The 15,048-nt window shown below is 43.3% G+C and overlaps 1 protein-coding gene across 7 annotated transcripts in view; it reads right to left on the bottom strand.

The window, feature by feature from the left end:
• The window catches only part of hspg2 (heparan sulfate proteoglycan 2), a 551,229-nt gene extending 540,353 nt beyond the window's left edge, over window positions 1-10,876 (bottom strand). For 4 of the 7 annotated variants that reach the window (XM_072245063.1, XM_072245064.1, XM_072245068.1 and 1 more), the window contains exon 1: window positions 10,658-10,876. In XM_072245063.1, the coding sequence (XP_072101164.1) occupies window positions 10,658-10,726 (69 nt within the window). In that variant the 5' untranslated portion in view covers window positions 10,727-10,876. The remainder of the gene's footprint in view (window positions 1-10,657) is intronic. The other 3 variants (XM_072245066.1, XM_072245067.1, XM_072245065.1) reach the window with 1 other exon arrangement.
• Between the last annotated feature and the right edge of the window lie 4,172 nt (window positions 10,877-15,048).

Consider the following 15,048-nt stretch of genomic DNA (forward strand, 5'->3'; position numbering starts at 1 on the left):
TAAAAGGTGCTCCATGATAGAAGCCATATCCCTGTTTTAAACAGACCATTTAAATCATGGTTCTGCCTTATTCTGATATCTAAATTTAAATCAAAAATATAACAGTAAAATAGATTTGAAACATAAGCAAATTTTACTTGGGAAATAAGTATTTTTTTCTCTGTATTCTATCCAATTCCATATCAGAAGCCCTGATGCACATTTAAGCAGGAATGGCTTGTCCCATCCCTTCAGGAGTTTGCTTTTCCTGCTGGCTCCCACTCCACAAAGCCAAAACTGGAGTTCTGACTCACACTGCACCAGTTCTGAAAGCAAGTCCAGTAAACCACCCTCAGCTATCATCCCATTCGTGTTCCGTGGTCAAGAGAATCTTAATTCATCAGCAATATACCCCCAAATACAATAATGTTCCCAAACAGCTAGAGATTAGAAATATAACTGGGTTTTGGCCAAAGAAGCTGATCCAGTTTATCCCCTCCTTCGACAGGCAAGAACAAATGATTGGAAAATGAACCACAGAACAACAACCCACCAGCAGTCCACTCTGGCACAGCTGGTATAACAACCCAGGACTGCCTGTGCAAGTGAGGGAGAACAGATCACCAACAGTTCAAAGGAAAATGCTTTACACAAAGTGATAAAATTGCAGCACAACTACAACTTAAACTGGTTGTTGGTACCATGCATTTATAGCAGGAGCCAATACCTGTGCAAGGGGAATGGGATCGAAGAAAGTTGGAGGGGAATCTGAGCTTCAGTGTTTTATTAGAAGCAAACATCAGGTGTGTCCTTCCTAAGACCTGGGCACAAGTGCCAAATTGAGAGGCAGTACTGAGAGACTACCACACTGTTGGAAGTTATGTTTGAGATGTCACACCAAAGTTCCTTCAAGGACAGAGGTGCACTGGGGTCCCAATAATCACAATTACCAATGTAGAACACCTGGTTATCACACTGTCCGTGGGATGTTGCCACAGAGACATTGGCTCCACACAAGAGTACAAACACTTCAGAGCTTATCATAAACTTTGGGTCCTTTTGGGAAGGATTCAGAGCGTTCTCTTGAAATACTTTGTCAAAAACCCCTACCAAATGGTGAAACCAATTGATATCCTGCCTCTGGCTTTGCCTATCAAAGTACATATATTCTGAGTAATCACCGAAATCTTTGAGCAAGCCCACCATATAGAGAACTTCCTCATGGTAGGTGTCAGCTTGTGTATTAAATTAAAACCCAGCCCAAACGCAAGCTGACCATAACCAGACCCCAGCTAACCTGAAAATGGGACTAACTCCATTTCCTACACAGGAGCCAGGAAGCAGAAAGACATGTCCCTCAGCACATCTGTATCACCATTGATCAAGATCAAACATCATGTGTAGCAACAGAAGACATGTTCCCTGCTCCAGCTGTAGATTGGCAAGGCTTGACTTGACCCATAGTTGACACACTGTGCTGGAATCCATGCATTTGGGTCAATTACTTTCCAATACATGCCTTTCCATCTTCCTGAGTCTATTTTATTGCTACAATCCTTCCTTCCCTTGAATTATAGCTACAGTTAAGACATGTAGGCATCAAAGACATAGGTAGGAAGAGTGATGAGGTTCAGTAAAGCAAGTTCAGGAAGTTAGGTGCTAAGTTCAAGGTCAGGACCTCCAGGGTTGTGATCTCAGGATTGCTACCCATGCCACATGCTGAGGCCAGAAATAGGGAGATCATACATTTTAACATGTGACTAAGGAGTTGGTGTGTGTGTGTGTGTGTGTGTGTGTGGCGGGGGGGGAGGCCATCAGATTTTTGGATCATTGTGCTCTCTTCCAGGGAAGGTGGGACCTGTACCCAAACTGAAGGGGGGGGGGCAACATCCTGGTGGGAGGTTTTGCTAATGCTGCATGGTCATGGTCGGGGGCGGGGGGGAACTAGAGTTGCTGGGGGATGGGAAAACAGATAGTGGAGAGGCTGTAGACACACATGTAAAAACCTCAGATAAAGTCAAGAATCAAAAGGTTGAGCATGGTGCAACTAGTGTCCCTGAGCTGCATGTATTTCAATTCAAGAAATTCTGTAGGAAGGGCAGACAAGCTCAGGGCATGGATCAACACATGGAATTATGATACTGTAGTCATTAGTGAGACTTGGTTGCAGGAAGGTCAGGACGGAGAACTCAGTATTCTAGGCTTCTGCTGTTTTAGACATGATAGAGTGGGAGGGATTAAAGGGGTAGGGCAAGCGTTACTAATCAGAGAAAATGTCATGGCAGTGCTCAGTTAGTTCAGACTGGAGAATTCATCTAGTGAGGAGTAAGAAAGGTATCACCATGTGAATGGGGCTATATTATAGATTATACAGCCTGTGGAATTTAGAGGAACAAATCTGTAGAGATTCCAAACTGTTGCAGGAAAGACTAGTTTGTAATACATAGATAGATACTTTATTGATCCCAAAGGAAATTACAATGTCACAGTAGCATTACAAGTGTACAGATATATAAATATTAGAGAAGAAAGAATTTTGAAAAAGTTACCTTAAAAATAAGATGTGCAAGATTTCCAAGTTCACACTAATAAGATGGTAGTGCAAGAATTACCATAATATCATACAATATTGGCTGCACGTTCACACCATCCAGATAAGAAGTGATGGTAGTATTACACAGGATGTCCCTAATTGTGAGGTGTGGTAAACAGAGCTAAATAGAACTCTGGTAAACAGAGGTTAATAACAGTCTACAGGAGGGGGTCATCTCTTTCCTGGCAATAGGTTGACTCATTATAGAGCCTAAAGGCCAGAGTAAGAATGACCTCACAGCATTCTTTGGAGCAGTGCAGTTGTCTTAGTCTATAACTAAAAGTGCTCCTCTGTTCAGCCAAGGTGAAATGTGGAGGGTGAGAAACATTGTCCAGAATTGCCAAGACTTTCTGGAGGGTCCTTTGTTCTACCACAGGTTCCAGTATGTTAGGTGATTTTAACTTTCCACATACTGACTAGGACTCCCATACTGTTAAAGGGCTAGATAGGATAGCATTCATCTAATGTGTTCAGGAAAATTTCCTTAATCAGTACATACAAGTTCCAATAAGAAAGAGTGCAAAATTTGATCTACTAGGGAATGAGACAGGGTAGGTGACAGAAATTTGTGTCGGGGAACACTCTGCATGTGGTGATCATAATGCTATTAGTTTTAAAGAAATATGGAAAGATTAGGTGTAGTCCATGGGTTGAGATTCTAAATTGAAGAAAGGCCAATTTTGATGGCATCCCAGAAAGGATCTGGCAAATATGGATTGGGACAGGCTTTTTTCTGGCATTGGATTACTTGGTATTTGGGAGGCCATCAGAAGTGAAATTTTGAGAGTACAAGGCTTGCATTTGCCTGTCAGAATAAAAGGAAAAGATTACAGGTCCAGGGTACCTTGGATTTCAAAAGATATTAAGGTCTTGGTTAGGAAAAAAAAGAGAATCTTGCGGGATTCTACAGTTATGTTAAGAGCAAAAGAACAAAACTGGTCCTCTGGAAGATCAGGATGGTAATGTATGCGTGGAGCCAAAAGAAATGGGGGAGATCTAAAATAGACTTTTTGCATCTATATTTACTCAGGAGATGGACAGAGTCAACAGAAGTGAAGCAAAGCAACGGTGAAGTCCTGAACCCTATACAGATTACAGAGCAGGAGGTGTTTGCTGTCTGATAAATCCACAAGTGTTCCCTTGAACCCTACGGGAGGCAAGTGCAGAGGCAATAGCAGTGATATTTAAATCATCCTTCGTGACAGATGAGGTATCTGAGGACTGGAGGGTAGCTACTGTTGCTCTGCTCTTTTAGAAAGGCTTTGAAAATAAAGCAGGAAATTACTGCCTGGTGAGCCTGACATCAGTAGTGGTAGTTATTCTAAGGGACCAGATTTGGGTACTTGGATAGACTGGGATACCATGCTCCATGCATGGTAGGTCATGTCTAACCAATCTTAAGAGTTTTTTGTGGAAGTTACCAGGAAAGTTGACAAAGGCAGGTGGTGGATGTTGTCTTCATGCACCTTAGCAAGCCATTTGACAAGGTCCTGCATGGGATGTTGGTCAAGAAGGTTCAGTTGCTTTGCATTCAAGATAAGATAGTAGATTGGATTAGACATTGGCTTTGTGGGAGAAGCTAGACAGTGGTAGTAGATGGTTGCATCTCTGACTGGAGGCCTGTGGCTAGTGAGTGTCACAGGGACTGCTGTTGAGTCCTTTGTTGTTCAAAATCTATATCGATGATTTGGATGATAATGTGGATAAATGGATCAGCGAATTTGCAGGTGACATCAAGATTGGGGTTGTAGTGGACAGAGGAAGATTATCATGGCTTGCAGCAGCTTCTGAACCAGCTGAAAAATGGCCAATGTAATTTAATGCAGACAAGTGTGAGGTATTGCACTTTGGTAGGACCAAACAGGGTAGGTCTTAGACAGTGAACAGTAGGACACTGAGGAGTGTGGTAGAACAAAGAAATCAGGGAGTACAGGTCCATAATTCATTGAAAATGGCAACATAGATAGATAGAGTCATAAAGAAAGCTTTTGGCACAATAGCCTTCACAAATCAAAGTAATGAGTACAGGAGAAGGAATGTTATGTTGAAGTTATATAAGACACGGTGATGTCTAATTTGAGGTATTGTGTGCAGTTTTGATCACCTACCTACAAGAAAGATGCAAATAAGGTTGAAAGAGTGCAAAAAAATTACAAGGATGCTGCTGGAACTGGAGGACTCTAGTTATAAAAGATTGAGTAGGTTCAGACTTTATTCCTTGAAACACAGAAGAGTAAGTAGAGATTTGATAGAGGAATACAAAATTATGAGGGGTATAATTAGGGTTAGCCGGCTGGTGGCTTAGTGGCATCAGCGCCGGACTTTGGAGCAAAGGCTCCTGAGTTCGAATCGAGCTGGCTCCCTTGCACACTTTCCCTCTGGGTTGAGCGTCAAGCTAGCAACTCGGCCTCGTAAAAATAAGAAAGCCTGCTAAAACAAAATGCCGTCATGACCGTGTCCCGATGACTCCACTCAGAGTTGAGGGCTTTCTTCTATAGATAGGGTAAGTACAAGCAGGCTATTTCCACAAAGGTAGGGTGCGACTACAACCGCAGGTCATGAGTTAAGGGTGAGAGGTGAAAAGTTTAGGGAAGCTTCTTTACTCACAGGGTGGTGAGAGTGTGGAATGAGCTGCTAGCACAAGTGGTGGATGTGAGCTCAACATTAAGACACGTTTGGATAGGTACATGGATGGGAGGGCTATGGTCTGTGTACAGGTCAATGGGACTAGGTTAAATGGTTTGGCATGTACTAGATGGGCTAAAGGGCCTGTTTCTGTGCTGTACTTTACTACAGCTCTAAATATCACTGTTGAACACTAAACCCAATTCAAATCTATTCTCATGCAAAACACAACATAGTTTACTACAAAGTACATAAATTACCCACATCTTTGGCTTTCTTTAAAGGCTAGTATGTCCACAGCTTCATAGCATTATATATAGCTTCCATACATTCCTCTATTTAACTATATTCTTACAATAGCTTTGTATACCACAAGTATTGAAGTATGAAGCAGATGTGCTTGTTGAATTCTGGAAGGTTTAACTCCAGAAACTTGGAAAGCTGCTATCAGCATTGTTTTAGCAATTGTTCTCCTTCCTGTTCAGATACCTGAACACTTCACCTTTTTTTTAAAAGAAACAAGCCACCTCAATACAAGTAGTTGCTTAATTTAGCTTGTAGCACCCATCTCCCAGTCAAACGTTTTTGAGCGAATGCAAATGTACATACAGTTCTTTAAAAGTGGCATGCCAGGTTGAGAAAGCAGTTATAAAAAGCCAAGGGCTTTATAAATAGTGTCTGAGAACATGAGAAATCTTAACAACCTGGGATATAGTGTCCAATTATGGGCGCCACAGTTAGGAAAGATATAAAGACTTAAAAGTGCAGAAGAGATTTGCTAAAATGATTTCAGGGGTAAAGAACTTTAGTTATGCGGAATATATGTTGGTGGTGGTGGGTGGATTTGATTGACCTATTTAAAATCATGATGGGTCTGGCAGAACAGACAGAGGGAAACTGTTCCCATTGGCAGACAGCAAAACACACAAAGTGCTAGAGTAAAATAGCAGGTCAGGCAGCATAATGGAGGGAAACAAACAGTCAGCATTTCAGACTGAGATCACAAAACTTGTTCAATGCTCTCCATGGATGCTACTTAACCTGTTAAATTCCTTCAACATTTTGTCTGTGTTGCTCAAGATTTCCAACATCTGCAGAATCTTGTCTCTCCATTGGCAGAGTGGTCAAGAACAAGAGGGCATGGGATGAAGGTGAAGACTAATTTGGATCTGAAAATCAACACCAGTGGTCACAGTGGGGGCAGGTTCAATTCTACTGCTCAATAGATGTGGGTAAGTATCTGAAAGGAATGACTTTGCAGGGCAATGGAGGGTGGTGAAGTGGGATCAGCTGAATTACCAGTAACTGGTATAGACTTGTTAGGCCAAATGCTTGTGTGATTCAAGCCAATAATGAAAACTGACAGTTCACTGCTGTGCTGGGGAGAACCTTGTGGACAAGTGATCAAAACACATCCTGAGCACATCTTCAGCTACATACCCAGGGCAGCCGAATAATGCTTACAATACATCCTTCTCCATAATTGTTATGTCTGGTACTTGGGCCGAGATTCTACATTGGCGAAAGGCCAATTTTTATTGGCATCAGAATGATCTGGCAAGTGTGGATTGGGTCAGGATGTTGTCAGGCAAAGTTGTATGTGGTAAGTTGGAGGCCTTTAAAAGTGAAATTTTGAGAGTAGAGTTAGTATGTTCCTGTCAGAATAAAAGTTAAAGTTTACAGGTTTAGGGAAACTGGATTTCAAGAGATACTGAGGCACTGGTTAAGAATAAACAAAGGTGTATAGCAGGTACAGGCAGGTAGGAACAAATTCAAAGATTCAAATGAGGTGCTTATGAAGTACAAGGATTCAAGAGAACACCTAAGAAAGAAATCAGGTTTCCCTAGCAGACAAGGTGAAGGAGAATGGGATACTAGATAGGTTAAGAGCAAAAAGATTGCAAGGGAAAAAATTGGCCCTCTGGAAGATCAGAATGGAGCCAAAACAGATGGGGGAGATCTAAATCGGATTTTTTGTGCCTGTATTTACCCAGGAGACGGACACATAATCTGAAGACTTCATGGACCCTATACAGGCTACCGAGGTGTTTGCTGTGTTGAGGCAAATTAGGGTGGATAAATCCCCAGGGCCTGATAAGGCATTCCCTCAGACCTAGTGGGAGGCTGATGAAGAAATTGCAGGGGCTGTAGCAGAGATATTTAACATTTCCTTTAGCAGTGAGTAAGGAGCCAGCGGATCGGAGGATAGCCAATGATGTTACCATGCTTAGGCTCTAAAAGCAAGCAGGGAAATCATAGGCCAGTGAGCCTGACATCAATAGTGGGCAACTTATTGGAAGGCCTTTTAAGGTACCAGATACAGTACATAAGAACTTAGGTACACAGGGTCCGTGCTGGTCCATTGATGTTTGTCATCTACATCACTGATCTGGATAATAATGTGGTTAACTGGATCAGTAGATATGCGGATGACATCAAGACGGGGGTGTGCAGTGGACAGCACAGAAGACTATCAGAGGCTGCAATGGGATCTGGATCAGTTGGAAAAATGGGCTGAAATATGGTTGATGGAGTTTAACACAAACAAGTGTGTTACACTTCGGGAGGACAAAGTAGCAAAAGAATACAATTGTTCTCTAAATGGTCCTGATCAAACCACAAATCATAGCTGGTCAATCTTCAGTCTGAATTTTGCAAGCTACTTTCCTCTTGTTTTCGGGAAATACTGAATTTGATGCTGCTTTCATACTTTCACAACACACAGCTCACTGGCAAATACATTGTCCCCGCCCTGGTACCTGCAAACTCAATCCCATTCCAGTTCACTCGGGAGGGACTAGCACCAACCTACTGCAGGTACATTCTTTATGCTGGGCAATGTAAGTCTATTTGGAGAATACCCAAATCTTCACTGTCACTGCTCTTATTTCTTGCCAATCAGCTCTCTGCATGTGAGAATGCAAATGTCAACCGTTATTTATTTAACTGCATAGCAGAAGGTGCTCAAACAGCTAAGTTGCCAACTCTTTCAAAATTTCCAAAGGAACGGAATGATGACCTACCCCTGTTCCTAACACTGCCAAGAACTCTGACTTTCTAAGGCACAATACAGCCCAAAGTGTTGTACAGTAAAATTAGATTTTCTAAAAATACAGCATCTATGGAAAGAGATTCAATTACAGTAACTCTGAAAATGGCTTGTTCCAGCTCTTGGTCATAGGCCTCTGTTCAAAGAGTAGGTGTAAATGGTTTAATAAGCACCCCACTTTTTTTTCCCTTTCATTCCTAATGGTGGAACAGCTGAAATCCGTCTTCAGTCAATATCTTTTAGATTCCTCAATAAAATAACTGTTGATGTGCACAAAAGGAGGAGCTCATCAATATAATGGGAATTTTCAATTGTTTTCTCACACAACCTCACTATCAGCTCCGTCAACACATTTTGCCTCTCATCCATTCTCTCCCCAGCAATGCCTCAGCAGACACCAGTCCTGGAGCAGGAGTCTACATCAGATCATGTCTATTCGATGAAGCTCAAAACCAGAAATAATCTCACATTTCTAGTAGGGAGCATCAGCCACTCAGGTCTGAAAGGAATTCTGTATTTCTCAGCAGCTGAAGGGTCTCAGCCCAAAACGTCAACTGAATTCTTTTCCATAGATGCTGCCTGGCCTGCTGAATTCCTCCAGCATTTTGTGTGTGTTGCTTGGATTTCCAGCATCTGCAGATTTTCTCGTCTGCATTTCTCAGAGTGTAGGGCAACGATAATGCTCTGCCCTAATCTGTGGGTTGAATGTGTGAGTCACAGTTATCTAACTTCCAGCTTTTTGATTTGCCTTTCACCATCACAATCAAAATTAAAACAAGACAGACGATTGAAAATTAAAGGACTACCAAGATTAGTCTCAGTGCATCTTTACCTATGCCATTCCTTTCCCCACTTTGGCGAGAGGGTTTTAATTAGTCTAGAAAACATTAATACTATTTATTACTTCTCCAGTTCCTGACCCACAGTCATTCCCCATGCAGCAATCCAGATGCTATGAACTTCTCACCATTCTTATCAAACCCCTCAATGGCTCCACATCTCCCCATTTACAAAAACTCCAACCTTACAATCCTCCAAGGTTTCTGTACTCCTCCATTTTACTAAGGCAGGGGAAAGTGCAGAATTAAATGCAGGTGTGATACACATGAAGGCCTTAGTGTGCAGCAGAAGAAATGTGGAGTGTGCAACGGTATTGGAGGACAGGCGGCCAGCTGTGAGAATATTGGTGCAGTCAAATTTATTGTGGTTATAGGCAGCATAGAGAGACAGGCAGAGACAGAGTGTAATGTTTCTAAGAAATTGTTCTAAGAGTCAGAAATGAATCCAAGCCTGTGGCTCAGTGGTAAACGAAACAGCCTGACTGCACTCTGTTAAGTACAAATTAGGTTAAGGAAGGGAAAAGAATGACTTTTCCATATTTCTGACAATGGCCTGATTCATTCAGTACAAGATGTCAGGTGATGATTATTGACCACAGGGGCAGTCAAAAAATGACACGACGCAGTGGTGTGGGAATCTTCACTGAGCGTATCCAATCTAGCCCCATCTACATGGGCAATTTCTCACACAACGGCAGATGAGACAGGGAGCAAACCAAGGGATTGGTGATTCCAGCTGGGGAAATTGGCAAATCAAATACGAAGAGGGAAAGATAGAGAGAGCATAATGGCCATCCATTGCACCAATTCCATCAGCCTGCTGAAACAAAACTGGGAAGAGGGAATGAAATTGTTCCACAGTCTAGCACTGTGATTCACTTGAAAGAGTTAAACCAAAGAAATATACTCTGAAACAGGTTCACAGAATCTGTAAAGCAGACAGTACTTCCCGCTACAAGTCACCTTGTAGGGTCCCCGCTCCCATCATAGCTGGGTGATGGAAGCAACTGAGTGCAAAGATATTTCGACTCTAACCCAGTAAGGAGCAGCAAGTCCCGTGTTTGAGTGAGTGTTTCGAGTCCTATGAGTATGAAGCTGTACGACGCTAAAGAATATATATATATAACACCTCAGTTTAAAGTTTCTTCATTTGTTATTAAACCTTTATGCGAGTTATTCTTTTGAGGTGCAATCGAAGACATCAATAACAAAAAATCTTTCTGCAGAAATAACGGAGATCGACTCATTTAGACGAAACTATGAATAGGTTTAAGACATAGCAATGGTTCCAACTTGGATAAAATTAGCCATTGCTGCTATCTGGTAGCAGTTTTACACAAATACACTCTGGAAACTGATGCGAAATCGGGCATACAGCTGATCCAACCTCTGCTAAAGTATCCGCATCGCTCGGCTCCCTGGGACAGGCTGAGCTCAGAGTTTCTCCAACTTCTGGAGAAGTTTGCAAACTTTGTGGATTGTTACTGGAGGGGAGCCCGCTGTCCCTCGGGCGCCACGTTAACTGCCCTCACATGCTCGGGGAAGAATGGAAAGCGACCCCCTTGTACTCACAGCGAAGGAGAGCAGAAGTACGTGAATGAGGAGCCGCCAGCCAACCGGCCACGCTTCGCTGCCTCGCATTTTTCTGTGCCCGGCGCCCTCCCGCTCTCGCTGCCACCGTCAACTTGTTCAGAGTCCCTGGATCGGAGCAGCACCGTCCCTGAGCTGCTCTATTCACCACGGTGCAACCACAAGTCCGCACCGCCCCTCCAGCCTCTACTCTAGGCAGTGGCAACGCCCGCCCGTCCGTCCGCTCCAACCCCTGCCTCAGTAGGGTCAGTACAAAGCCCATCATGGATTCACCGGAATGGACCCGCTTCGAGTCCTACTCTCCGGACTGGATTTTCAGGAACGGGATCACAATCCCAAGCACGCTGACTTCCCATTGGTGTTTGTTGAGATGAAGTCTGGCGGTAGCTCTCGGGGAGTGTGGCAAATGCCGCCTGGAAAGTTCAACCAAGGTCCTCTGCATACTCATGACACCTGTGGCAGACTATACGGGAGAGATCACCTCCTGCACCTCCTTCAGCTTTTAGACAATGTCACAGCTTCCACACCACCCGCGGTCGCCTTTCAGATCAAGGTTGTCTCTCGTTGTGCTCAGAAGCATCTAAAGAAGTGTTTCCACTGCTTTTTGAGAAAGAGGGTTGCACAGATCCAATTCTGTATGAGAAATAAACGTTGCTTTATCTATGGCAACAATAAAGATCTGGGTGTTCACAGTACTCTTCTGGTTGATATCTGTCCAATACCAGTGTAGCAGAATCGGAGGGAGAGGGTTCAGTCCTGACATCCAGTACTATGTATGTGGAGTTTGCATGTCCGCTTTATGACTGCACAGGTTTCCGCCCCTGGCTCATTTCTACCCACTTGCAAAGACTTGCTACAGTAGTTGCTGAGGTAATTGGCTGTTGTAGCACTGGAAAAACTCAGCAGGTCAGGCAGCAACTCTGGAGAGGAATAAAGAGTAGATGTTTCAACCCAAGACTCTTCATCAGGATTGGAAAGGAAGAGGAAAGGAAGTTGAAGGAGTCAAGCAGGAAGGTGATAGGTGAAGCCAGGTGAAGTGGGAGGGGGAATGAGGTAAGAAGCTGGCAGGTGATAGATGGAAAAGGTAAAGGATTGAAGAAGAAGAAGAAGAACAGAGTGAACCATGGGAGAAAGGGAAAGAGAAGGGGCACCAGAGGGATTTGTTAGGCAGGTGAGGAGAAGATAAGGCATAAAAAGGGAGCCAGAACAAGGACTGGAAAAGGAAAAAAGGGCAGAAGTTGATTACTGCGTTGATGCTGCTTCCTGCACCCTTACTGGGCTCATCAATTTCATCAACTTTGCCTCCAACTTCCACCCTGCACTGAAAGGGGAGGGATGGTCTATTTCTCACACCCCTCTCCCCTTTCTCAATCTCTCTGTCTCCATCTCTGGAGACCTGACCTAGATTCGGGGACTGCTTTGTCTAGCACCTTCACTTCGTTTGCAACAGGAAGGACTTCTGGGGGCCAACCTTATTAATTCCCCTCCCCAATCTAATTCCAACATCTCAGTCCATGGCCTCCTCTACTGCCACGATCAGCCCACTCTCAGGTTGGAGGAGATACAGCTCATGATCAATCTGGGTAGCTTCTAAGCTGATGGCACTGACTTCAATTTCTCCATCTTCTGGTACTTTCTCCCTCCTTTCTCGTCTCTCCTTTAAAAAATCCACATTCTAGCTCCCCTCTTACCCCTTCTCATCTCCACACCTGCCTACCATGTCCCCCTGGTGCCTTTCCTCCTTCCATTTCTCCAATGCTCCACTTCCTCTGCTATTAGGTTCCTTCTTCTTCAGTATTTTACCTTTTCTATCCATCACCTTCCAATTTCTCACTTCAACCTCTTTCCCCCAACCACCTACCTTCCCCATCACCTGTCTTCACCTATCCCCTTCCTGCTTGTACTCCTTCCCCTCCCCCAACCTTCTTATTCTGGCTTCTTTTCTCTTCTTTTCCAGTCCTGATGAAGAGTCTTGGGCCAAATATTTACCCTCCAATCATCTCCAGAGATGCTGCCTGGCCTGCTGAGTTCCTCCAGCATCCTGTGTGTTGTAAATTACCCTCACTGTGGGTGTCTGGTGAGAGAGGCGAGTGGCATTGATGAGTATGTGAAACAGAACAGATTGTAGAAAATTAAGTGGGCTACTGGGACGATGGACATGTTCTGCCAGACAGCATAGACTCGATAGGCTGAATGGTCTGCTACACTGCACGGAAATGCGAAACAAAGTGTCAACTAGGCATAGGCATAGGTGCAGAAGTAGGCCATTTGGTCCATCAATTCTGCTCCATGATTTTATCTGACTGATTTAGAACATCGGACATAGAAAACCACTGCACAGTATAGGCCCTTCAGCCCACAATATTGTGCCAACCTTTTGATCTACTTTCAGATCAATCTCATCCTTCCTTCATACATCCCTTTCATTTTTATTTCTTGTTTTATTTTCCCTCTCGACCCCATTCTCCTGCTTTCTCCCCATAACCTTTGACACATTTTGTTATTATACAGCTACCCACCTCTGTTTTAAAAATACCCAATGCTTTAAATATACCCAATGACTTGGCCTCCTCAGCTATCTGTGGCAAGGAATTCCACAGATTCACCACTAAAGATTCCTCCTCATTTCTGTTGTAAAGGGACACTCCCCCAACCCATACCAGATGACGATGTAGCCTGTTAGAATGCTCTCCACAGTTCTTCTATAGCAATTTGCAAATTTATTTGGTGACATACCAAATCTCCTCAAACTCCTAACGAAATATATCTGCTGTCATGCCTTCTTAATAACTGCATCAACATGTTGGGCCCAGGATAGATACTCAGAGATGTTGACATGTAGGAAGTTGAAATTGTCTATTCTTGCCATTTCTAAGCCTTGCTGAGGACAGGTGTGTGTTTCTTGCCTTACCCTTTCTGAAGTCCACAATCAATTCTTTGGTCTTATTGGCACTGAGGGTGAGGCTATTGGTGTGAAACCACTCAACCAGCTGATCCAACTCACTCCTAGACACTTTCTCTTCACCATCTGAAATTCTGCCAACAATGGTTGCTAGCAGACTGAGACAGGCAGAATTTTGGTCTGTAAACTTCAAGGGTTAAGAAGAAGAGGCAAAAAAGAATGGAATTACCAGTCAGCGTGCACTTCTAAACATGCATATACTTCGTTAAGAGGTTGAGGAGATTTGGTATGTCACCAAAGACTCTAGCAAATTTCTATAGATGTACTGTCAAGAGCATTCTGATTCATTACATCACTGGAGAGTTCTATGCACAGGATCACAGGATGTTAGACAGGGTTGTAGATTCGGTCAGCTCTGACATGAGGACATCTTCAAAAGACAGTGTCTCAGGAAGGTGACAGCCACCATTAAGGTCCCTCACCATGCAGCATGTACCCGCTTCTCATTACTGCCATCAAGGAACCTGAAATTCAAAGTTCAAAGTAAATTTATTATCAAAGTGCATATATGTCACCAAATACCTACAACCCTGAGGTTCCTTTTCTTGCAGACATTCACAGCAGATACAAAGAAACAGCACAGAATCAATGAAAAAGCACAAGAAAATGGACTAACAACCAATGTGGAATAGGCAACAAGCTGTGCAAATACAAAAAAAATAATAATGCTAAATAAATAAGCAATAACTATCGAGAGCATGTGGTTCTAGAAAGTCCTTGAAAGTGAATCCACAGGTTGTGGGAACAGTTCCGTGTTGCGTTGAGTGAAGTTATCTCCTTTGGTCCAAGAGCCTAATGGTTGAGGGGTAATAACTGTTCCTGAACCTTGTGATGTGGGTCCTGAGGCTCCTGTACTGTCTTCCTGACGGCTGCAGCGAGAAGGGAGCATAGCCTGAACGGTGAGGATTCTCGATGATGGATGCTGCTTTCCTACAACCCTGCTCCTTGTAGATGTGCTCAGTGGTGGGTAGGGCTTTACCTGTGATCGAGTAGGCTGTATCCATTACTGTACTTTCTGTAGGCTTTTCTTGTATAAGAACATCGGTGTTTCCACATGAGGCCATGATGCAACCAATCAGTATACTCTCCACTATTTTGCTCCACTGACCACTATATTTATATACTGTATTTTTTATTGTAACTCACTGTATAGCAACTTTTTTTTATGTATAGCCACCAAACAATATATCATGACCCTTGTCAGTGATAATAAGCCTGATTCTGATGTACCTGACCTGACCTGACCTGTTAGTGGAACTCTGCAAATTATGTAAGGCTACAGATTCATCTGTTAACATGAAGGAGAAGAACCTAGTCCTTCCAGTGTTCACTAGGCAACACACAACATGTTACTGGCATTACTGTTTGATAGTTTTAGTGCAGTAGGTGTGAACTTTGCTCCCACCCAGGC

Source organism: Mobula birostris, chromosome 27 (assembly GCF_030028105.1).
Source record: "Mobula birostris isolate sMobBir1 chromosome 27, sMobBir1.hap1, whole genome shotgun sequence".
In the NCBI taxonomy this organism is placed as follows: domain Eukaryota; kingdom Metazoa; phylum Chordata; class Chondrichthyes; order Myliobatiformes; family Myliobatidae; genus Mobula; species Mobula birostris.